This window comes from Aedes aegypti, chromosome 1 (assembly GCF_002204515.2).
Source record: "Aedes aegypti strain LVP_AGWG chromosome 1, AaegL5.0 Primary Assembly, whole genome shotgun sequence".
NCBI classification, from domain to species: Eukaryota; Metazoa; Arthropoda; class Insecta; order Diptera; family Culicidae; genus Aedes; species Aedes aegypti.
The window spans coordinates 302,133,654-302,156,333 of NC_035107.1; the positions used below are offsets into that span (position 1 = coordinate 302,133,654).

The 22,680-nt window shown below is 37.4% G+C and overlaps 1 protein-coding gene across 3 annotated transcripts in view; it reads left to right on the top strand.

Moving 5' to 3' along the window:
• The first annotated feature begins 4,980 nt into the window (after positions 1-4,980).
• The window catches only part of LOC5579967 (cellular tumor antigen p53), a 39,877-nt gene continuing 22,177 nt past the window's right edge, over positions 4,981-22,680 (top strand). For 2 of the 3 annotated variants that reach the window (XM_021838342.1, XM_021838343.1), the window contains exons 1-4: positions 20,320-20,484; positions 20,619-20,714; positions 20,790-20,826; positions 20,897-21,353. In XM_021838342.1, coding sequence (XP_021694034.1) covers positions 20,342-20,484; positions 20,619-20,714; positions 20,790-20,826; positions 20,897-21,353 — 733 coding nt within the window. In that variant the 5' untranslated portion in view covers positions 20,320-20,341. Of the gene's footprint in view, positions 5,315-20,319; positions 20,485-20,618; positions 20,715-20,789; positions 20,827-20,896; positions 21,354-22,680 lie in introns of those variants that run through there. The other variant, XM_021838344.1, reaches the window with a different exon arrangement.

Below are 22,680 nucleotides of genomic sequence, written 5' to 3' on the forward strand. Positions count from 1 at the left end.
CCAAGAAACATTTGCCTATTTTATAATCATTTATTAAGCAATTTTTCACAACTACATACTGAATAGTTGCTTTATTATATTACTTTGCAGCTGCTACGCACACATTGTTCAAGCAAATCTGGCGAAATTATTAAGCTTCTTATCATTTAGTGACTGTAATCATATATTGTAATGATGTTTATTCAGGTTTCACTTAGCTTAATAAGGATTGATGATTTAACAACGCTAGTTTAACAAACTACATTATTGCAGTTTATTTCAGCATCATGTTTAACAACATTTTAATTATTTCCAAGTGAAGCCTTTGTTCAGGCGTTGTTCACACAAATTTGGAGAAGTTATAAAGCGTGTCGTTGTATATTGACTTTATTCTACAACTTCAAAATCGCTTTGTAAGCATTCATCTCAGCTTTTATTCAACTGCCACAAAATTGATTGAAAACAAATAAATGACTAAAAATAGCTAACACTGTATACATCAAATGCAGTGTATACCTTTACCATGAATTAATAACCACACTTTTAATAATTACCTGAATACTGGATTCAAACTCGAGACCTTCCCATCGTCAGCGGTATACCTTGCCATCTGCGCCATCCTTGAATTCATATATCAGCCTTCCAGTGCCCAATATAAACCTCTTGTAGCTGATTATTGATCATGCTTGAGCTTCTATTCAGCAGTAACTAATCAACACGTGCTATGCTGATCAACAACTGAATAAGCGCATTACTTCTGCTGCTGTTCAGTACTGATGCGAGCTGAACTCAGTCGGCTATTTATAGCGCACAGTGAGAAAATTTATTTCAATGCTGGTCAACAATAAAGTTTATTCACAAAGTAAAAACAGTCTGACATGATTAATCGAATTTCATAATAAGTTTTAACTTGTTAAAACTTTAATTGAATTGTTTATCCAACTATACTAAAATTCATTTATTAAATGTATAATATTTCTACTAGGTTCATATTTTAATTATTTGTCGTACTTTTTCCATCTATTAAACATTATACAAATATAAAATATATTTCAATCAATAATCCTATGTCAGAAGACTGATTCAAAATATTTTCTAAACATAATTTAATATTGTATTGAGAAAGCATCAGTTATTATTGTATCCAACATTGTTTTATATATTAGTAAGTTAGTGGCGAAGCCACTCAAATAAAGATAAATAATAATAATATTAGCAAGTTGAACATTGCGATACATTAAGAATACAACGCAATTTTTTGATATTTTGTCCATTTTTCAAAAAATTGGCTATGGTGTGACCTCTTTTGTAAGGCTTCTTTGTTGCTGAACAATGCGTTTAGTAATCGTTATTTTGGACTTCTTTGGATGACCTGCTCGGATGATATATCTATGTTGTATTAGGATTTTATAAAATACCTATTCAGCTTTTAATCATGTTCATGTTAAACATGGAAACAGCTGAAGTGCGAAGCAACCAAAACGTTAGTTCGTCTCCTGTACATCTGTTTACACAATTATATTTGTTTGGTGGAATATTGGCTATTTAATAGAAGGAAAAATGACTTGTTCAACTCATTAGTAAAACAATCTTGACAAGTCGGCAGAGATTCTTTGGAGAAGTTTAATAAGTGTTGATTCTACTATTATTCATTCCAATGAAAAATGTTAAAGATTGACTTAAATTTGGATCTAAATACCATCTTCTCAGCTCCTTGTAGGGCATTTTTTCAGCTGTCACCATTATTCAACAATAATTTACTATGTATGTTTATTTGTGACACTTGACTGTAAGTTGGGTAGACACTTTCATGTAACTATTGTTAAATTATTATTTAAACTTCGATTATCATTGAAAATGTTATGATTAGTAACTTTTTCCGATATCAATAAGTTCGCAGATGATGATCACTACATTTGGAAAATTTAAATTTGAATATTTTTAATCCAATGTGATTCGAACTTTACACTCGTTGATCCATTACGTCGCCATTACGTCCATTACGTTAATCCATCCATCGCATACACGTCTTGGATTTGATTTGAAAAACATTTGAAACATTTGAAAATAACATAAAAAGACATAATATGTTTTCCTTGAATAAGAGCATACTCATATACAGTATATTCACATTGTTTATAAGTTTTACTAATCATGCTGGTCAACATTTTAAGTATTAGAAACTGAAACTTTTGTACGATTTGTTGTTAATCAAATGTTCAATATTCTACTCAAATGATGGCTGCAACCTATAGAAGCTTTTAATCAGTCAATTGTTAAACTTCTCATGTGTTGTAGAACAAAAGCTACTATATTTGCATTTTCGGAGGTTTATTCAGCTCTTATTCAAAACACAAACTGCAAGTGGAATAACAGCTTCTTTATAAGCGGAAATTAATTTTATTCAATTAATGATTCAACTAAAAATTTGTTCAGCAATGGTTGCTGTTATGCAGCTTGTATTAAACACGTAAGCATCTTAAAAGCTACCAATTGTTCCTTGGGTTGGAGCTGAATTGCATTTGAACTGGGTTTGGATTGAATTTGGATTTGGATTTGAATTGAACTGGATTTGGATTGGATTGGGATTGGACTTGAATTTGGATCCTGATTGGATTTTAATGAGATCTGGATTGAGATTTTTTACTCGCCATAAAATTATTTTTTATTTTCACACGAAAAATCTTATAGGGTGGGTTTTGAAAAATGCCAAAAATTGCCTTACGCAATAAATGGACCGCGCCAAAGTGTAAGGGCGCGGCCAGGGTAGACGCGAATTGCGAAGCGAAAATTGCACTGGAAGAAATAACAATTACTAATAATGAGCTGTTAAACTCCAAAGGATTTTCTCGTGACGTGTCTACCCTGGCCGACACCTAATCTGGAATGCAAAACGGTTTTTGATCGAAAATAATAATACCGTGCACCCCCGTTAATTTGAACAGTACCTCATGCAAACCATCGGGGTTCATTTTTAATTTGAGCATCTAGTCACCCTAGAAACGTGTTTCTGGTCATCTCTTTCACTGTTTTGTTTTGATTCTGCCTTCCGTTCCACAGCGTTCCATTCCACTTTAATCCGTTCCATGAGCTCAATGACGTTTGAACCTGAGACGAGACTCGCGAAGACGGTCTTCTTTTTCTGTGATTGCTGAGTTTTTTTCTTATTCCACTTTGTGTTTATACCAATTATGCGCATGCTGTTCAAATCCTCACATGAACCTCTCAGCAAAAAATGATTGAGTTTGCATCACATCGAATCATAAATAGCCGTTTGAGTGAAATTTCATGCCAGCAAACGTAGCAGACATTAGAAATAATTAATCTTCTGCTAAGATTTATCAGCAACTTTGGAAAAAACTGATCTGCCGACTGAGGTTTTTAATAACAGTTTACTTTGAACACAATACCAAAGACAAATTAAAGACCCCGATGTCCCTTGCAGTTGCCCAAAATGTTATGGCTCATATGGTAATCTAGAATGCCGTGAAAAGTGTACTGCGATCTGTCAAACTTGGGTACCTTTTGTACTACCGAGGGACCAAATGCAGTACTAGAAGTGGTACACAATCTGAGCCCGAGTGTGACGGACCTGACAATACTTTTCACTTTTTCAGCCATAAAAACGGTTGGCTGCATTTGACGTTTCGTGAGAGGGGAATCTGGGCTGCATATGACGTTGATATTTTTCCTCTTCGCGAGTCTCTCTCAGGTTTGAACCATTTTTAATCTGAACGATGTGCAAATTAGCGGGGTACAAATTAAAAAATGTTCAGATTAAATGTGGTCAAACCAACGGGGGTACCCGGTAATACAATTTGTTTGACGTTGGTATGTTTATGTGTTCTGTCGTATTCTTTCAAACAATTGAAACACTTTTTTTTTTCGATAGCAAACTCTCAACCGTATATTTTTCTTTCAACCGTCCGCGTCTCTTGTGATGTTCATTATGACACTGATAGAAATGCACTAGCAAATAATTGATAAAGTATAACGATGGATTGAACTGGATTATTTCCATATATATTTGTATACCGTTTTGATTCATATTACGGACATTTAAGGACTCAGGGAAATATAACCCAGCATAGAGCATACAAAATAAATCATTCTGTGTGATTCCTTAGCGCTATCGAGCGTCGGAAGCCCTTTACTTTCGAACGGTGGGTGAAGAATACGCTTCCGCAACTTCAATAATTTTAAATTAATCAAAATGTGTGGCCTTTTCATGATTCTTATTCCGGACGCTTCCTCACTTTTGCTTCATATTCCGGACACTTTGAATCGAATTCCGGACAGCTCATGATAATCATAAATGGAACAGTCAAATCATCAATCGAAATCGTTAAACCACCAAAGAGACATCTAAGGTAGTTGGGCATTATAAATTTTTAAAGATATTTATGGAAAAAGTTAAATTAAGAACTTTTGAACAGCAAAAATTGAAACATTTCGCGTGAAATGTTTCCCATACAAAGTAGAGTGTCCGGAATTTGAAGCTGTCCGTAATATGAATCAAAACGGTACTAGCGGTCCCGGCAAACTTCGTCTTGCCATCAAGTAGGCTATTGAAAAATCCCATATAAAATGACAGTTTCGTTCGCGCTTGTTTTTTCAACTTTCCCGGAGAATATCCTGGGATTTTTATACACACAAACACGTCGGAACCCTTAACGAACAAAACTGAGAAAGAATCATTCAGATCCGTTCGGAAGCCATTTCGTGACATACAAACACCATTCCATTTTTATTTATATAGAAGATAGATAGATATGCAAAACAGCAATTTTTTTTTATTCACTCTACAATACTACATGTTCCTAAAAACGAAAACGACATAACACATCATAAGCTAACACGATGATGCGCACATCCCACGGGAGCTCACCCTACTCTACTCACTAAAATGAGCTGCGGCGAACTATGAACGCGTGAGACGTGAGAATCGAGCTGTCAACAACGAACTGTCAAACATAAATCCCGACCCGCGACCGATACAACGGACTCTTCTTCTTCGAACACTTTTCGTCGATCCGGTTCTGTGGAGCAGTGGTCGGTTTTGTTATGCGTGAAGGAATTTGTGCATTTTTCGTGAAAAATTTGTGTATTTCCGAAGTGAAAACTGTTCCAGCTTGTGCGCCAGGTTTTGCACTATCGACGGTGCATCGTTTTTGTGTGAATGTTTTGTGATTTTGCCAGTTTCGGGTGGATTTGTGCTACGCTCAGTTGACGACGGTACTTGGAGGAGAAGACAGCGAAAAGGAAAAACAACTGCAACCTGAAATCGGAATTGGATTTTCGTCGTGATCCGCATAATATAGAAACCATACAATTTGTGAGTATTTCGCTTAAGTTATCCATTTACCATTGATGCTTTTATAAGAAATTTGGGTTCTAGCAGAAAATCAACAATAATTATTGAAGCAAATGTGAGGTTAGACTCTGCAGGAGATCAGACCCCAAAATGTAACTTTCCTCTGCCCTTGTCTCTCAAAACCGGTTCCAAGAAAATGGTCTCAAAGGAAACGGGCGGCATATTTTTGCACTGTACTGCTGTATCTCTCGGTACAGCAGATGCAACTACACAGCTTGGGAATCAGATAAAAAAAAATCATTGCATATAGATCATGTCAATCTACCTAAAAGGATACGATAGGCAAACGAGGATCACTCGTACAAAAAATAGGCTGGGATCATAGAAAGTAACATAAATCAAGCTTCCTGCCGAGGCGGGGGGTTCTTTTTCTTCTTCCCGAAGGGCACACCAACATTGAGTAACCTTCACGGCTATCGTTTTCCCAATTTGAATGAGGCTTCCTGAATTGAACAGAAATCGGTCTTTGAGAATTATGATGAATGCTAGCACAAAGCAAAAACACTCCAAATTGGAAAAGGAAACATCGTAGGAAAAGGTCTCGAAGAGTAAGATCAGCATAAGATCGTTTTGAGGAGGAATCAAAGGAAAGTAAGAAGACAGCCTAGGCTGAGCCTCTTTCTAACACATGCAGCAGACTTAGGTATACTTGAAACTTTAAGCAAACAATCAGATGAGCTTTGGGTTCGGATTCGGGAGGATGGGCAACAAGATCATAAGCGAATAAAATACACAGAAACATAAAGTGATAACTCATTCGATTTAAATGCACTCACACTTAGGAAGGCGAGTGCAGAGGATAAAATGCTTAAGCCAGGCTAAAACATATCATAGTCGTTGTATATGTATTGGGGTTGTGTCTTTCTTCTTTGGCACGATGGAAGACTTATTTCCCATATGGGAACGTTCATAAATTATATCACGCACTTAGGAGAAAGGGGAAGGAAGAGGTGTTGAAAATCATCAAATTTTGCGTGACATTTTTTCAGAAATAGTTTTTTTATAAGTTAGAAATAAAACAAATTAGTGTCAGAAAATGATTTCAAGAATAGTGCAGCTTAAATGCGGTGTCGAATAAATTACCAAAACCCTAAAACTTATAATGTTTGACAATACAAGAAGATTCCGAGACATCATTGTGACATAATTCTAACATAAATCTCAATGTATTTCAGATACAATTGGTCGATGTCAAGGACTCTGATGTGATTTTGACACAGATGTTTCATCAAATAAATAAGTTCCAATATCACGGCAAATTATACAAATCTCGCATACTCTGAGATAACGCCCTAAAAGCCTTTGGTAACCACGAGCGTAGCTCGTTGTTTCTGAGCAAATGAAGGAATAAGCATCCAAACCAACATCACGGGCAGGTAGATATTGATCCTTTCTTCCCCATAGCGTTATTAAATAACATGAAAATCCATTCAGATGCTCAGTAACAACGAGCTACACACATGGTTACCAATGGCTTTTAGGGCGAGATCAGAAGTTATGCGAGAAATATATTGTTGTAATGAATGCTTTCCAGATATTGTTATTTGGAACGTTTTCTTGAAATTAGGTAAAAACACTTAGTCCAAGTCTGATTAACACCGACCAATTATGAAACGTTTTTTCATAAAAAAAACCTAAACTGCAATCTCAGGATTTTCAATAGGCAGAATTTTGATGCAATCCTAGGCCAATCTCATAGGATCCTGAGCATGATTTCTATATAATTCTGAACTTTATAACGGTGGTAAGAGTATGCATGAACGCAATAGAACTATTGTTTAATATGTCAGTATTCTGTGTTTTTTTTTTATTTCACTGATTGACAACCGATAGATTGACCGCAAACATGCGTTTTAGTTGTTTTAGGTTGGGCACAAAAATTATGAATCAATTGGCAAGATTGTTTCTATTGCAAATGCATAGTCTTCATCATTGAAACAGATCATTAATTATCATAAATTTCAAAAGTATGGTAACGTTTTAAAATAAAGATAAATTCAAAAAATAAATTTTAAAATAATAGGAGGAACCCATTTAGAGACTTTTCTGGAGTGATTCTTTAAGAAATTGCTGGGTAAATCTCTGGGAGAGAGATTTCCCTGGAAGAATGCTTGAAGCAGTCTCTGGAGAAATTCTTGAAGGAATCTCTACAGAATTACCTGGGTAAATTGCTGAATGAATCAAAGAAAGGTTACCTGGGTAGATTCATAAAATGATCTTTGAGGGATCTGGGTAAATTGCTGAAGGAATCCGTGGAGGGATCTCAGGAAGTAGTCCTTGGAGGAATCCCTAAAAAAATCACTGTGAAGATTTTGCGGGAGGAATCCCTGCAGTAATCCTTACAGAGATATTTCAGGAAAAATCCCTGAATAATCCTTGGAGAAGTTTCTGGGAGAAATATCTGAAGGAATCCACGAACATATTTATCTAAAGGAATCTAGATAGAGTTTTCCTAATGTAATCCCTGGAGAAATTCTTAGAGTATTTTTTGATAAAATTGCAAGAGGATGATTCAATGATTAATCTTTCAAAAGAAATTCTTGAAAGAATCCCCGGAAGGATTTTTAGAATGCTAGAACGACACTCTTAAGAAATTTCTGAGGATATTCCTGGAGAAATCCCTCGTGAAATGTTCGTGAAATAATTTTTCGTAGAATACCTGGTGCAATCACTGGAGAATTTCCTGATGAAATTCCTGGAACGACCTTTAGAGGAATCCATACAGCCCAGAAGAGGACTTCCTGCAGATATCCTTGCATGTATCCTTGGATGAATCCATACAGGAATGTCTGATGAAATATCTGGAGTAATGCTTGAAGAGATTGTTCTAGTGTAACACCTGGAGAAAGACTTGGAGACATCTCTGCAAGAATCCCTATATAGTTTTTCCTGGATAAATTCTTGAAAATGTCTCTGGAGGAATCTCTGAGACAATATCAGAATAAATCGCTTGCATTCCTGGAAGGATCCTTTGGAGAAATTCCTGGATCCCAGTAAAAAAATACTGGAAGAATCTGTGAAGGATTCACTGGAGGCATTCCGGAGGACACTCTTTGCGAGAATTGTAGAAAAATACCTGTAGAGATTTTTCCGCAGAAATCCTTGCAATAATCTTTGGAGGAATCCCTACAGGAGCTCCTGGCAGAATTTCTGGAAGTATTGCTGAAAGTATTCCTTGAGCCCTATTGGAGCAAGTCTCAAAAATCATAGTGATCAAAAGTTCTTTCCGGAGGAATCTCTGGAAGAATCACTGGTGATATCTCTAGTGGAATTCCCCGAGAAATCGCTGTACAGATTAATGTAGCCTTTCATAGCCGAGTGGTTAGCGTCCAGGGTACAAAGCAAAGCTATGTTGAAGGTGTTTGGGTTCGATTCCCGGTTGGTCCAGGATCTTTTCGTTATGGAAATGTCCTTGACTTCCCTGGGCATAGAGTATACTCGTACCTGCCACTCGATACACGAATGTGAAAATGACAACTTTGGCAAATAAAAATCTCTGAGTTGAAAACTGTGGAAGTGCTCTTAGAACACTACGTTGAGTAGCCGGCTTTGTCCCTGTGGGGATGTTAATGCCAAGAAGAAGAAGAGGAATGCTATTTAGAAATCTTATTAGATATTTGGTTGTTTTTGAAAAATTCCATGTAAATACGTGAAAAATAGAGCAATTTTCATCATATTCTGATCATTGTGAACTATAAGGGAACATATTGTAAGGCTCAAAGAGAAAATATGTATTGTAGTTTTAATAAAGAGCAGGGGTGGCACACTTGCCCCAAAGTCCACTATTATTGACACTTTTGATTCACTTCGGCAGTAGGGTTATCATATTTGATCACAATATGCGTAGTATTGAAGTGCTTATTATTGCAAAGTTTCAGATAATTTGCCTGAGAAAAAACCCCCATGCCAAAGCGAATCATGGAAGTGTCCAATTAGGTCTGCACCTTACTTTGTTACATTATTCTTCTAAAAAAAATGTTTCGTTTCTCTCACACTCAGAAACACGGATAGTCACAAAATGATTAAATTTGAGTAATTTATGACTATTTTCTATCTGCCTCTCTTTCATCCTGCAGGGAATTTTATTCCTATTTGTCAATTTGCCTGGGTTGAAGCATCGCTAAGCTTCAACCCAGTCGAAATGACAGTTAGGCTGAAAACTCACAGCAGAATGAAAGAGAGGCAGATAGAAAATATTCATTAATGCATAAACTTTAGTAATTCTGAGACTATTTTTGTTTCAGAGCGCACAACATCGCTAACGTTTCGAAAGGTGTCCGGCCATCTGACCGAATGCAGTTTAGCCGAACGCCATTTGGCCGAATGGGTCGTTTGGCCGAATGCCGTTTGGTCGAATTACGAACCAAAAATGATTGAATTGCTACAATGTTGATGTGTAGGTTCCATAAGTGTGACCCTATAGTTGATCAGCTAGTTAATTTATTGATTTTCATGATGTTACGGGACGTCATGTTTGTCACTATATATGTAAGTGCTCCAAAAGAATGATCAAATCAATCCGTCAATTCAGGACGAAGTTGTGAGCTGTGATGTGTGCAGCTCAAGACTCTAAGATGATGGTTGAATCGTCTCTGGGTTACCAACGGTATGCTACGGTTTGAAATGTTTTTAATAATTTCATAAGTATTTTTTTCTTATTTTAAACATAGGCTATTCTTTCGAGTTAGTTTAGTACAATTCGAGGGATCGAAGTAAATTAATCCTGCAGAAGAACGCATAAGTCGTCAATCGTTTTAGTAACTATCAAAAGCTGACTACAAACGCAATGCGGAAACCTATGCTGGCAGCTATTACCGCTAGCAGAGAAGTGAATAATTTCTTACATTTAGTATGTTGTTCTTTATGCACTGACTGTTTCTTGAACTAACACTAAAGAGCTTATTATTTGTATATTAATGATGATTTGCCCTTCTTCGAGAGAAAGCTGTTCTATGCAATTCAGCTTTGAAATTCATTACAATTGCATGAGCTATAGTGAGTTCACTATTGTCATCAATTTCATGCAAACGGCAGAACCCAGAACCGTTTCGAAATATTATTTAATCTGTCAGGGGTAACATTTTCTTTTAGCTTTTGTCTTAAAGATTTTTGAATCAAAGTTTTATCAATTCTTTTGAAAGATATTGGCAATCAAACGTATTGTATTGTAATTTTTTCCAGTAACTGAACATTTATACCACAATTAATCCGGATATGTATTGAAGTCCAGTCTAGTACACGACACTGAAGACGACCGGTCGAAATACGCGTATCTGTCAAAGGATACAAACTCTAGTGGAATTAAATGGTATAGTACTAAATTTGCTTTTTCATCTACCTAATTCTTTATTTATTCTCTAAAATTATTAAAACCAATCATAAATTGTATAAATAAGAAGGAAATATATGTATTTACATGTGTGGCTTTTTTCATTATCACCTTTCGAATCCCGGTCGGTCCAGGATCTTTTCGTAATGGAAATTTCCTTGACTTCCCTGGGCATAGAGTATCATCGTACCTGCCACACGATATACGAATGAGAAAATGGCAAAAGCTGAGAAGCAGGCTCTGTCCCAGTGAGGACGTAATGCCAAGAAGAAGAAGAACGAATAGTAACGATCACATTGATGAAATCAATAGTTATACTTTGAGGATTTTTGTATTTACCAATAGGGTCCTAAAATGTTTAATAAAATCTTGTTTTTATTTAATAAGACGAAAGAGTATGTTCTTGCAACCACTTTAGCAATTTTTCCTGATCAAATAACGGTTATATCACATTTAAAATTAAATTTAAAAAAAAGGTTCAACTTTGAACCTTGACACTTAAGATCATGCTTGACATTCACTGAGTCGGCAAAAACGCCACAGGGGCTAACCTTTTAACACTGGGGTTGTTCCTATTTGACATTTCGGAAGGGGCACGGAAAACAAAATACACCCAAAATTTGAGTTTAAACCAAAAATCTGAAAAAAATGTTTTTTGGCCGTAAACCAACGAAAATCATTTAAAAATTGAGTAAACATGTGATTCTGGCCTAAACTTAATCGTTTGGTACTAAAATTAGGATAGGGCTTTAGGACCCTATTAATATATTTTGAAGAATTAAGAAATGTCTATGCGCTTTTTGTTTGAAAATTTTCAAATTTATTTATCCCTGTCTTTCGGTTCAGAAAGGGGTATACCCGGTATACCATATATGGGCGCGTTCTGCCAACTCAGTCGAGGCAGATTTCTTATGTAAACAAATTTCAACATGGACGTTCTAAAGTGCTAATGAGTGTTGTGCTTGTGGTGAGCACTTGAAGATGTGATGGACGGTCATTACTTCACGTTCACGCTCTACTTATAGTTCTCTAAAATGGTCTATACAATAATCGACCCTGAGCTTAACTATATAAATTTTTTTTTTTTTTTATCTAGTTCGTTTATTTGAGGCTCAAATGCGTTCAACGCTTTACGGAGCCGAAATTCATTTTTTGTATTTTTTTTTACATACAATCAATTGACTTTTTCAACATTAATGTGGGATGGAGCCAGGGTACTCGTGGCAGCTCGAGGTTAGTGGTCACAATTTTTGAAGGAAGGACATGGTAGGGATTGGGATCAGGGTTCTCAGCAGCTCATCCGGGAGGTATAACGTGGCATCTTGATTTTTGTTTCATGGCGTTGGTAGCGATTTCTTGCCGGTATTCGACTGCCGGATGGCCAGGATCCTCAATCCATCACAAAGGGGACAAAAAAAACTGGGGAAGAGAACACAAGAGAATTAAACTTTTATACAAGACGAGCAAAGAAAATCGTAAATTGCGACCATATAAATAAGATCGCGGGTGCCCAACACATCTCTAACTGGAACATAGGGTTGTCTACCTCGGGCCGCAAGGGTATCCAAAAGTTGCGCTCTGGAGGCGTCCATATCCGGGCACTGCCAAACTACGTGATCGATGTCATCATAACCGGAACCACACCTATTACAAATATTGCTCAGCGCGAGGTTAATCCTGTGTAGATGTGCATCTAGCGAGTAATGGTTGGACATAAGTCTTGACATTACGCGAATGAAATCTCGACTTACGTCCAAACCTTTCCACCAGGCTCGCAAGGAAACTCTAGGAATTATGGAATGTAACCACCGTCCCAGTTGGCCATTTAGCCAATCGCTTTGCCAACCGTGAAAAGAACTTTGACGTACTAAATGAAAAAAATCATCGTGTGAAATTCGTCGATCATAAATCTCACCTTCCTCAGCGCCCACCTTTGCGAGAGAGTCCGCCTTCTCATTGCCATAAATTAGGCAATGTGAGGGGACCCATACAAAGGTAATCTTATATGATCTTTCGACCAGTGCACACATCTGCTCTCTTATTTTTGTAAGAAAGTAAGATGCATGCTTTACAGGTTTCATCGATCGGAGTGCCTCGATTGAACTGAGACTATCCGAGAAGATGAAAAAGTGGTCTGCGGGCATGTTTGAGATCATCCCCAATGCGAAGTTGATTGCTGCCAGCTCAGCAACATAAACCGTGCAAGGTTCCTGAAGTTTTCGGAAGGCGGAAGAATTTTCATTGAAGACACCGAAGCCAGTGGATCCATTTATACGTGACCCGTCAGTAAAATATCTCCTGTAGGAATCAACATTCTGGAACTTTGCGTTGAAAATACGTGGAATAGTTATACATCGAAGTTGATCTGGAATTCCATGAATAGCTTGTTTCATGGACAGATCATATTCAACAGAGGAACTGTCATTGGAGAAGCGTACACGTGGAGGGTTATAACATGGAAGGCTAATGTCAGATGACATGTAGTAGAGATAAACTCTCATGAATTTTGACTGACTGAACACTCAGTCATTGAGCAATTCTTCGAAGTTTTCGATGACGAGTGTGTTGCTCACTCCACACTTAATAAGTATTCTTAGCGAGAGCTCCCAGAATCGGTTCTGTAGCGGTAAAACCCCTGCCAGAACCTCTAGGCTCGCATTATGTGTCGAGTGCATACACCCTAAGGCGATACGCAAACAACGATATTGAATTCGTTCCAATTTAATCAAGTGGCAGTTTTCTGCTGAGAGAAAACAGAAAGAGCCATACTCTAGAACAGAGAGAATGGTTGTTTTATAGAGTTTTATGAGGTCTTCCGGGTGAGCACCCCACCATGTTCCGGTAATTGTTCGTAGAAAATTGATCCTTTGTTGGCATTTCTCCGTTAAATACCTAATATGAGTTCGCCAAGTGCCTTTTGAATCAAACCAGACCCCAAGGTATTTTGAAGTCAAAGACTGGTCGATGTCTGTTCCCAAAAGCTTAAGCTTTAGTTGGGTAGGATTCCGCTTCCTTGAAAATACGAGTTTTTTGCGGAGCAAACTCGATCCCTAAATTTCTAGCCCAAGTGGATAGATTATCAAGGGAATTTTGCAATGGTCTTTGCAAGATTTCCGCTCGTGGGCCCTTCATAGAAACCACAGCATCATCTGCAAGTTGTCTTAGCGTGCATGGTTCTTCCAAACAGTTGTCAATATCTTTAACATAAAAATTATAAAGCAAGGGACTCAGACATGAGCCTTGGGGAAGGCCCATGTAGCTAATTCTGGAAGTTGTCAGTTGACCGAGAGTGAAGCTCATGTGTTTTTCTGACAACAGATTGTACAAGAAATTATTCAATATTCCAGGTAGTCCACTATTGTGCAAATTTTCTGACAATATTTCTATGGAAACTGAATCAAAAGCGCCCTTAATATCCAAGAAAACCGAAGCCAATTGCTCCTTGTCCGCAAAGGCTAGTTGAATATCTGATGAAAGCAACGCTAGACAATCGTTTGTTCCTTTGCCCTTGCGAAAGCCAAATTGTGTACTGGAAAGCATGTTGTTTGATTCGACCCAGTGATCGAGTCGGGATAGGATCATTTTTTCTAACAATTTCCTTAAACATGATAACATAGCGATCGGGCGGTACGAATTATGATCAGACGCTGGTTTCCCAGACTTTTGAATAGCTATTACTTTGACCTGTCTCCATTCAGGTGGAACAATGTTGTGCTCCATGAATGAGTTGAACAGGTCAAGCAACCGTCTTTTAGCGATATCAGGGAGATTTTTAAGAAGATTGAACTTAATCATATCGCGTCCCGGAGAGGAGTTGTTTGATGAAAGAAGAGCCATAGAAAATTCCAGCATAGTGAATGGTCTGTCCAAAGAATCGTCTCTTGGAGTTTCCCAAAAAGGCGGATGAGCTGGAACTGAGTCTGGACAGACCTTTTTTGCGAAGTTGAATATCCAACGATTGGAGTATTCGTCACTCTCATTTGAGGATGAGCGGTTTCGCATGTTGCGAGCCACTCTCCAAAGCGTCGTCATTGAAGTTTCTCGTGAGAGGCCATCGATGAAACGTCGCCAATAGCTACGCTTCTTCGCTTTAATAAGATTCTTCTAAGTCTTTTTTCGAGCTTCGAGTACTCTAAATAAAGTTCTGAGGTACCATATCTACGAAAAGCTTTAAAGGCATTAGATTTTCCACGATACAACTGAGTGCATTCATCATCCCAACCAGGTGTGGCTGGTCGTCTTTTGAAGGATGCACTTGGAACTCGTTGCTTTTGGGATTCTAATGCACTTTTATAAATCAATTCTGTTAGGAATCGATACTCATCCAACGGTGGGAGAGTGTTGAATGATTCGATACCGAAAGTTACCGCTGATGCAAATTTTTGCCAATCGATATTCCTAGTGAGGTCAAAAGGAACCTGAATTGACTGTTCTGACCTTTCAAGATTATTTCTGATAGAGGTTATTATGGGCAAGTGATCACTACCATGGGGATCATCGATAACCTTCCACATGCAATCGAATGATAGTGAACTTGAACCCAAAGATAGGTCAATGCGGCTTTCTTTGCCGTCGGATGAAATACGTGTCGCTTCACCTGTGTTCAAAATGTTCAAGTTGAAATCGTCGCATAAGTCATAGAAAATAGCCGCTCTATAATCGTCATAAGATTCGCCCCATCCAGTACCATGTGAGTTCATGTCACCCAGTATTAGAACTGGGGATGAGAGCAAGGACACTACATTCCAAAGATGACGGCGGTTTATTGAAACTCTTGGAGGAATATAAACAGAAGCTACGCAAAGATCTTTACCCTTTACGTTTATTTGGCAAGCAACGATTTCTATGCCTGGATGAGTCGGGATGGGGATTCTGCAGAATGAGTGGCACTTTTTGATCCCTAAAAGCACACCCCCGTAATTATCATCTCGATCCTGGCGTATAATGTTAAAATCGTAGAAGTTAAGATCATCTTCAGAAGAAAGCCATGTTTCACAGAGTGCAAATATATCACAATCGGAATTGTGAAGCAAAAATTTAAATGTGTCTAATTTAGGTTTTAGACTATGACAGTTCCACTGTAGCACAGTGATCATATCTTGTACCTCACTTGATGAATTAGCCATCGAAAGATATGATCGAAGCAAGGAGGGGCCACGAGATAGTCAATTCCCTGAGATATTCTTCTATTGCGGGGAGAAAAAGGTCGAGTATGCCTCTGAATGAGTCTGAAACTCCGAGAGCATTACATATGCGATCCACAAGGGCCAACTATATAAATTAACAGTTACCAATACAATAATCGTTCTGAGCTTACTAACATTGTAACGTCTGGCTGTGATATACTTTTACGGAGAGGCATCCGCACAGGTTTGCGTGGTCAATTCGAATGAATGCCCCTGTGACGCTATTGGTGGCACTCTCAAGCGAATGGCAAAAAGAGCAATTCTTCCAAAAGACTATGGAAATACAATTGCAACTCCGCGAGAACTATTCGACTGAGCAGTGAAACAAACCGATACATGTATCACCAAATTAAATTTCTGTAATATATCTAATGAACAATATGTTAAAATGTCAGAGGAATTGGTTTGTTTGATAAGGTTAAAACTGTCCCTGGTACCTAAAAATATCATTGTTTTATGCCTATTAGTGATACACAAATTGCAGCCAAACGGTATACCAATTCAGAGGATGAACCAAAAATATTCAATTTGTTCAGTAAAGCCCAAAAATAATGTAAATATTCATGTGCAGATACTACGTTTTAGGATATATAGCAATAATAAAAATAAAAACACACCACGACTTTTTTTCATAAGCGTAATATTGACCCTTTCCAGACACCTGTTAAGATTGGCTTTGACCAAATAAGAAATGAAATATTATTGTGATATCTTTCAAAAAATAAAAATCTGTCGGATTGTTAGACGGAGTTGATTTTCTCATAAGCGGTATGGTGCGAGATCAATTGAATCTAATTAAAAAAAACTCTGTATAATTCCGTTTTATTTCTTTTAACTACTCGCAATAAAACAAATATAATCTATTTTGTGATTTAAACTCATTTATCACTTGAAAATATGATCATACTAGACTATTTAAAGCAAAATAAAAAAATCATTTTGGACTTAAAAAATTCGATGTTGGAAAAAAAAATTTCTCTAAAATATGCCCAATTTGCGATGTATGGACGACTTTTAGTAAATTTAATTACGAAACTTTTTGCTTAAGGATGATCAAAATCCGTTTTTTTAAATCGACTTTAAAGTTTTGATTTTTTTATTTTTCAGTGTAGAAAATGTTTTTTTATTTTTTCAATATTTTTTTTTCTAAAACTTCAGGAAATTTCACGACAGTCCCCCTTACAACACTTTTTTTTGTAGGTCTTACCGTTTTTTGAGTTATACGGGTTTATAAAAAGAAAGACGTAAACAAACTTTGACCCTTTCCAAATGTTAGTCTAGATCGATTCTGAAAAAAAAACAAAGTATGTAAAGTATCTTAGTTTCACATAGTCTTCAGACCCAGAAAGTTTCATTGAATTCTGAAGAGGTGCTGCCAATCCCTTTGTCGAGTTGGCGTGAAATCCGTCTATGCTACAACATGTCGTCGCGTTTATTTTATCATAATGATCTTTTATCTACATCCGTCTAACCATTCTGAATAGCCGTTGTGTGAATATCACTACTTACTAGCCGTAAAAATAAAGCTGAATTGTCCTACATTGAAACATTAAGATTTTCGCTCTTTCAGATTCATTTTTTGTTGTTAATCATCAATTTTGTTAAGATGTCCTTATTGCCGTAGAGGAAATCGGGGTAAAACTGACACGCTAAGCTTATTTTAAAATATGTGTACTTTTACTTGTTAAATTAATTTTATTTATTATTATATTTTATTTTGTCGAATCACATATTGATTGTTAATCTAGCAATCCTTGAGATCGCTGGATGATATATTAAGGTTATATAGTGATTTGAATCAAATTGATATTTCATCATTTTTAGGTGAAACAATTGAGAGTGCGGCTAAGATTGACACCCTGTTGGGGTAAAGCCGACACATGCACTTTGAGAAGAATTTATACATGGCATATTAGACTGGCCCAGCTCAGTATGGGAGAAAAATAAAGTTGTATGATTCCACGGGGCACCCCCCAGGATTATTTCTTGGGGTTAGAGGAAGCCTTTCTGAAAAATTCAGCTAATTTGGTCGTTCCATGAGCTGGCGCATTTGAATTGAAGTTAATATGGGATTTTCAGCTCAAACAAATGAGCAACAGCACATCATCTACTGTTTGGTTCAGGAAAATTGATGATCGCGTTCAATTGGACCCAGAATGTCAAAAACACTACTTGATATAATAGCGAAGAATATTGTAGAAGATTTTACCACGATCAAAATTAATAAAGTTGGTGTTTTAACCATCTGAAGAATATCATGCAATACTGCTTGTATTTCTTCAACATAGCTTGGAGGTAACCACTAAGCGCATCATAGCCACCTATGACGCTGGGCGAGCTGAGGCACATGTCGCATGCATATAAGTGACTGTACGGGAGTGCTGATCTAAGCCTAACTTTCAACAACTGAAAAAGTAATAAAAATGAGATTAAATCCAGATACAACCTTCTGCAATTATGTTCATTAGGGTATCAACTAGTGTGTTTGTCATTCTGGGCTTATTTGAATGCTAATAATTAGTATACGGAACGAAACAGTGACATAGGGTCAATTTTCAATAAATTTGAGACGAATATCCCATACAAACTTCATAACGATTGCGCCAGCTGGTGGAGCAACCAATTGAGTTGAAATTTTGAGAGAGCGTTTTTCTTACCTTAAGGCTCATATCTAGGGGGTGCCCCGTTAAGTTTTACAACTTTTTTGTTTAAGGGGCCAGTCTAATGGCATATTGGAAACTTGACTTTCGACTTCTGTGATGCCTTCCTCTGGAGCAGCAGTTTTCATATCGTGCGCCGCGGAGCACTTGGTGCTCCGCGATGCCTTGGTAAGTGCGCCGCGACAATTGACATTGATTCTTCATCGTTGCTCTCTTTGCATTATTTCTGAAAACGGATTACCTTTGCGAATTTCATTATTTGTTGAAGTTATTAGCCAAAGAGGGGATCGGTAAATAGAAATCGATCATGTCAGTTAAGCCCTTGAGAATAAACAGTGTTGAAATATCTTAAGTTTTCGCTTTAAAATACGATTTCAATTATATTTAGCCAAGCCATATCAAGAATTTTCAAGAGTATAAACTTAAAGATCAAAGCAACTGATCGCGCTGAAAATTTGATCGATTATGATAAACTTGTTGGCAGCGAGATTTTTTTAAACCACTGTTTTGCTCTCTTTATTTGTGCTCTTGAAATTAAGAGATGATTTTAACCCCTTTACCCCGGCAGCTTCATTTTTTACCGCTAAAAATATATTCAAACAGCGATTACTTTTATGGTTTTAGATAATTTTGCACCATTTTTTTACAAGCTCTCAAAAAACTCTTCTAGTTTTAGAATATGTGTTGTTAATTGGTCATCTGGATCCGGAGATATTCCATAATTCCTTGTGGGACCGACGTGTAGCCATAACCTACGTAAATGTCTCAGGCTACAGAAGTTTTATCGTGTTCGGATATTCACTCCTCGAAATGATACATTAATGCGAGTTGTAAAAAAATGAAACAATTTGGTGCAGCCGTCTTTGAGTAATGCGCATTTATGTTTCTGGTAAGTACCACACTGGATAAAAAAAAGATCTTGAAACTCTGAAAAACCTCATATCGTATTTTTATAATAAAAATATCGCGATTTGAATATTTTTTAACGTTAAAAAAGCTGTCTGTCGGTAGAGGGGTTAATTCATCTTCTCCATATGATGTGTTTGATATTATGGTGGATGACGAAACACAGTACTTTAGATTTTTATACACGCAGAGTCAAAATTTCGGTCATTATTCAACTTTCATGTACCTCGTATATTTTACGAAAACTTTTAGCATTTTCTGGAAATTTTCCCATACATTCCGCTTGTGACCGTTTTAGCTGCGAAATTGGGTTTTCTGGAATTTAATATGGAAAACAACCCTTAAAGTTGAAGCCTTAGGACATTCATATATATTCATAGAAAAATATAGATTTTCAATGCTCTTCTTACACTACTCTAGTTTAGTACATGAGAGTATCAATACTTGCTCCCGGCAATGTATTCATGCGATATGGAAAGGGTATCACAAGTTTGTCGCATGCACAATTATGAAGAAACCAGAAACCGAACGAACAAACAACAACCTGCGAAACCGAAACCGATAGGAAAAAAGAACACCACCAGAAAAAGGGAGGAACGTAATTCTCACACATGGATCCATATGCGCAAAAGAAGCGAAAGCAAGAAGGAAAGGAATCAGCTGTGGCCGCATAGCAGGTACCGGAATCGACCCACATCACATCACCCATACACGCAGACGATCATAAAAATATGCTAATCACGATCAGAGCGAGCCTCCGATTCTTACGTTATACATTGCTTCCGATATTCACCTACAGGTTCAGGGTACGATAATGGGTGTGTTAGGGGGGAAAGATCTCGGCCAGACGAAGATGGCAAGGATTCGGTTGTCGCGCGAGACAGTTTCAAATTAGTCATCATCACCGATGGTAGACGATAGTTGCTACAGTTGTTTAGCACATTTTGCGATTATCAGTGCGTTGCGTTGGAGAGTTTTGGCGATAAAAATGATTTCACCTGATGGGTGCAGTACTTGCAGCAGCACTCCAAGTCCAATTAGCTGCGAGAGGTATTTCATGTAATGAGAACCACTGGAATCGAAAGAGTTTCAGCTGGGCTAAACGAATTGCATCATACAAACAGGATGGGGAGACGATGCTCTTGGCTGGTTTATTAACGAACACGTGTTTTTTTTCTTTGCAGGCAACATTCTTGCTTTGTAACGGTACGGAAAACCCTGGAGATGGTCGACTCGCAGGACACGAATCAGACCTATGGCCAACCGACTCAGCATCCAATGTAAGTATCAGCCCACGCATGGCTTAATCCAAATCAGATAAGCTTTTAAATAATGTGTAATATTTCCTCCTTCAGTGACGAATGTGATGCTGCCCAACTGGTACAGATTCCGGTGAGTTAGCTTGAACCTTATAGAACTGGATCCCTGCAACACTAATCATCGAATCAAACCCCCTTTTCAGACCAATGAGTTCCTGATGGACCTTGACGGAGATATACTAGACTACCACGAGGTGCTCAAGCTCGGATCTTCAGGAAGCTCGCTGATGGGTGAATCCGGTGACCATTACATGGAGCAGAAACCGATCGTCGTCGTCGATCAGCAGACGCCACTGATGGCTGCCCTGCTGGACCATATGGACCGTACTCCCACGCTGGACGAGATCGAGAATCCGGTGTACAACTTCAACGTGGACCTCAACGGGGAAACCAGCGGCAAGTCCAGTTGGATGTTCTCCTCGCGGCTGAACAAGGTATTCGTCAAGATGGGTCAGGCGTGTACGTTCAACATCTCGTATCAGGCCTTGACCCACCAGGAGCTATTTGTGCGGGCGATGATGGTTTGCTCGGCACCGGAAGACATGCACTATCCGGTGTACCGATGCGAAAACCATCGCGGAAGCGACAACGTCAATCCGAGTAAGTATCTCAAATTCTATAGCATTTCCCAGACTCTCGTTCCCTAGAATTCAGCATTTCCAGAATGCACCATTCGCTAGAATGTAATGGGTACATCAAAGTTTTTAAAAGTGATTATTCATTACTGACAGTAGGTACCTAGGTCTCATTTTAGATTGAAGTCTCTACAGGCCTATTCATCAAATCCAATAAGTAATCTTATTTTTTTTCAAACAATACATCAGCTTCATGTAATGGAAATTAAGCATTATTTGTTCTTTTATAATCCAGAGTGTCACTAAACAAATTGATTTATAACATTTTTCCATTTGTCAGGAAAATATGCTAATTGAAAACATTTGTTAAATATATCAGCTAAAAATGATAAGCTACTTTTTGGAAGTTTCTTGATGAGGATGTAGAAAATTCCATCATCGCCAGGAGCTTTCATATTTTTGAATTTTTTAACCCTCTAATACCCAACTTCGCCTTTATTTATTTATTTATTTATTTATTTATTGCATTTTTCACAAGCAGCGTAAGATATAAATCTTATAATTGCCACAAAGTAGTTATGGAGTGCGTCATGGTAACAATCACTTTTACTTTTACATATTACAGAAAAAAAAATATATACTAAAACTAATTAAAGTGTACTTTGCATTGCTTCTTAAACACTATAATTGAATTTATTTCCTTTAAGAAATTCGGCAGAGCATTCCATAAACCGACACCCTTCACGAAAAATGTACCTGAATATTGTGACGTATAATGAACTGGGATGGAAAAATTTCTGCTTCTATTACTTCTTAATGATCTCAATTTTGTGTGCAAATATCTAGGATTTTTGGTAAGAATTAACTTATGGACTATGATACTAATACGTGCCTTGTAAAAACCATGAAAGGAGTTGTCCAACAGTGTTTGTTGAAGGTGAGAAACATGGTCCAGACGTTTTAAACCATATACAAAACGAACACATGAATTAAGCGCTACTCTAAGTTTTTCTTGAGTTCTAGACGTTACACTGAAGAACAAAAAATCACAAGATATAAAATATGGTAAAATGAAAGTTTTGAACAATTTCAATTTCATATCGAAGCTGAACAGATTAGCCTTTGAATAAAGAGATCGTAAAACACCATAAATTTTACCGCACTGACCTAAAACGTATTTGTCCCATTTGAAAGAAGTTTCAACAGTGTACCCTAAACTGGTTGCACTATCAACAAATCTTACGGGGTCAGAACCTATTTGAATTTTTGGACATTCACAGCTATTTCCACGATTTATTAAAAGAGCATTGGTTTTTCGAGCATTCAGTTTGAGAGAGTTCAGTTCAGACCAT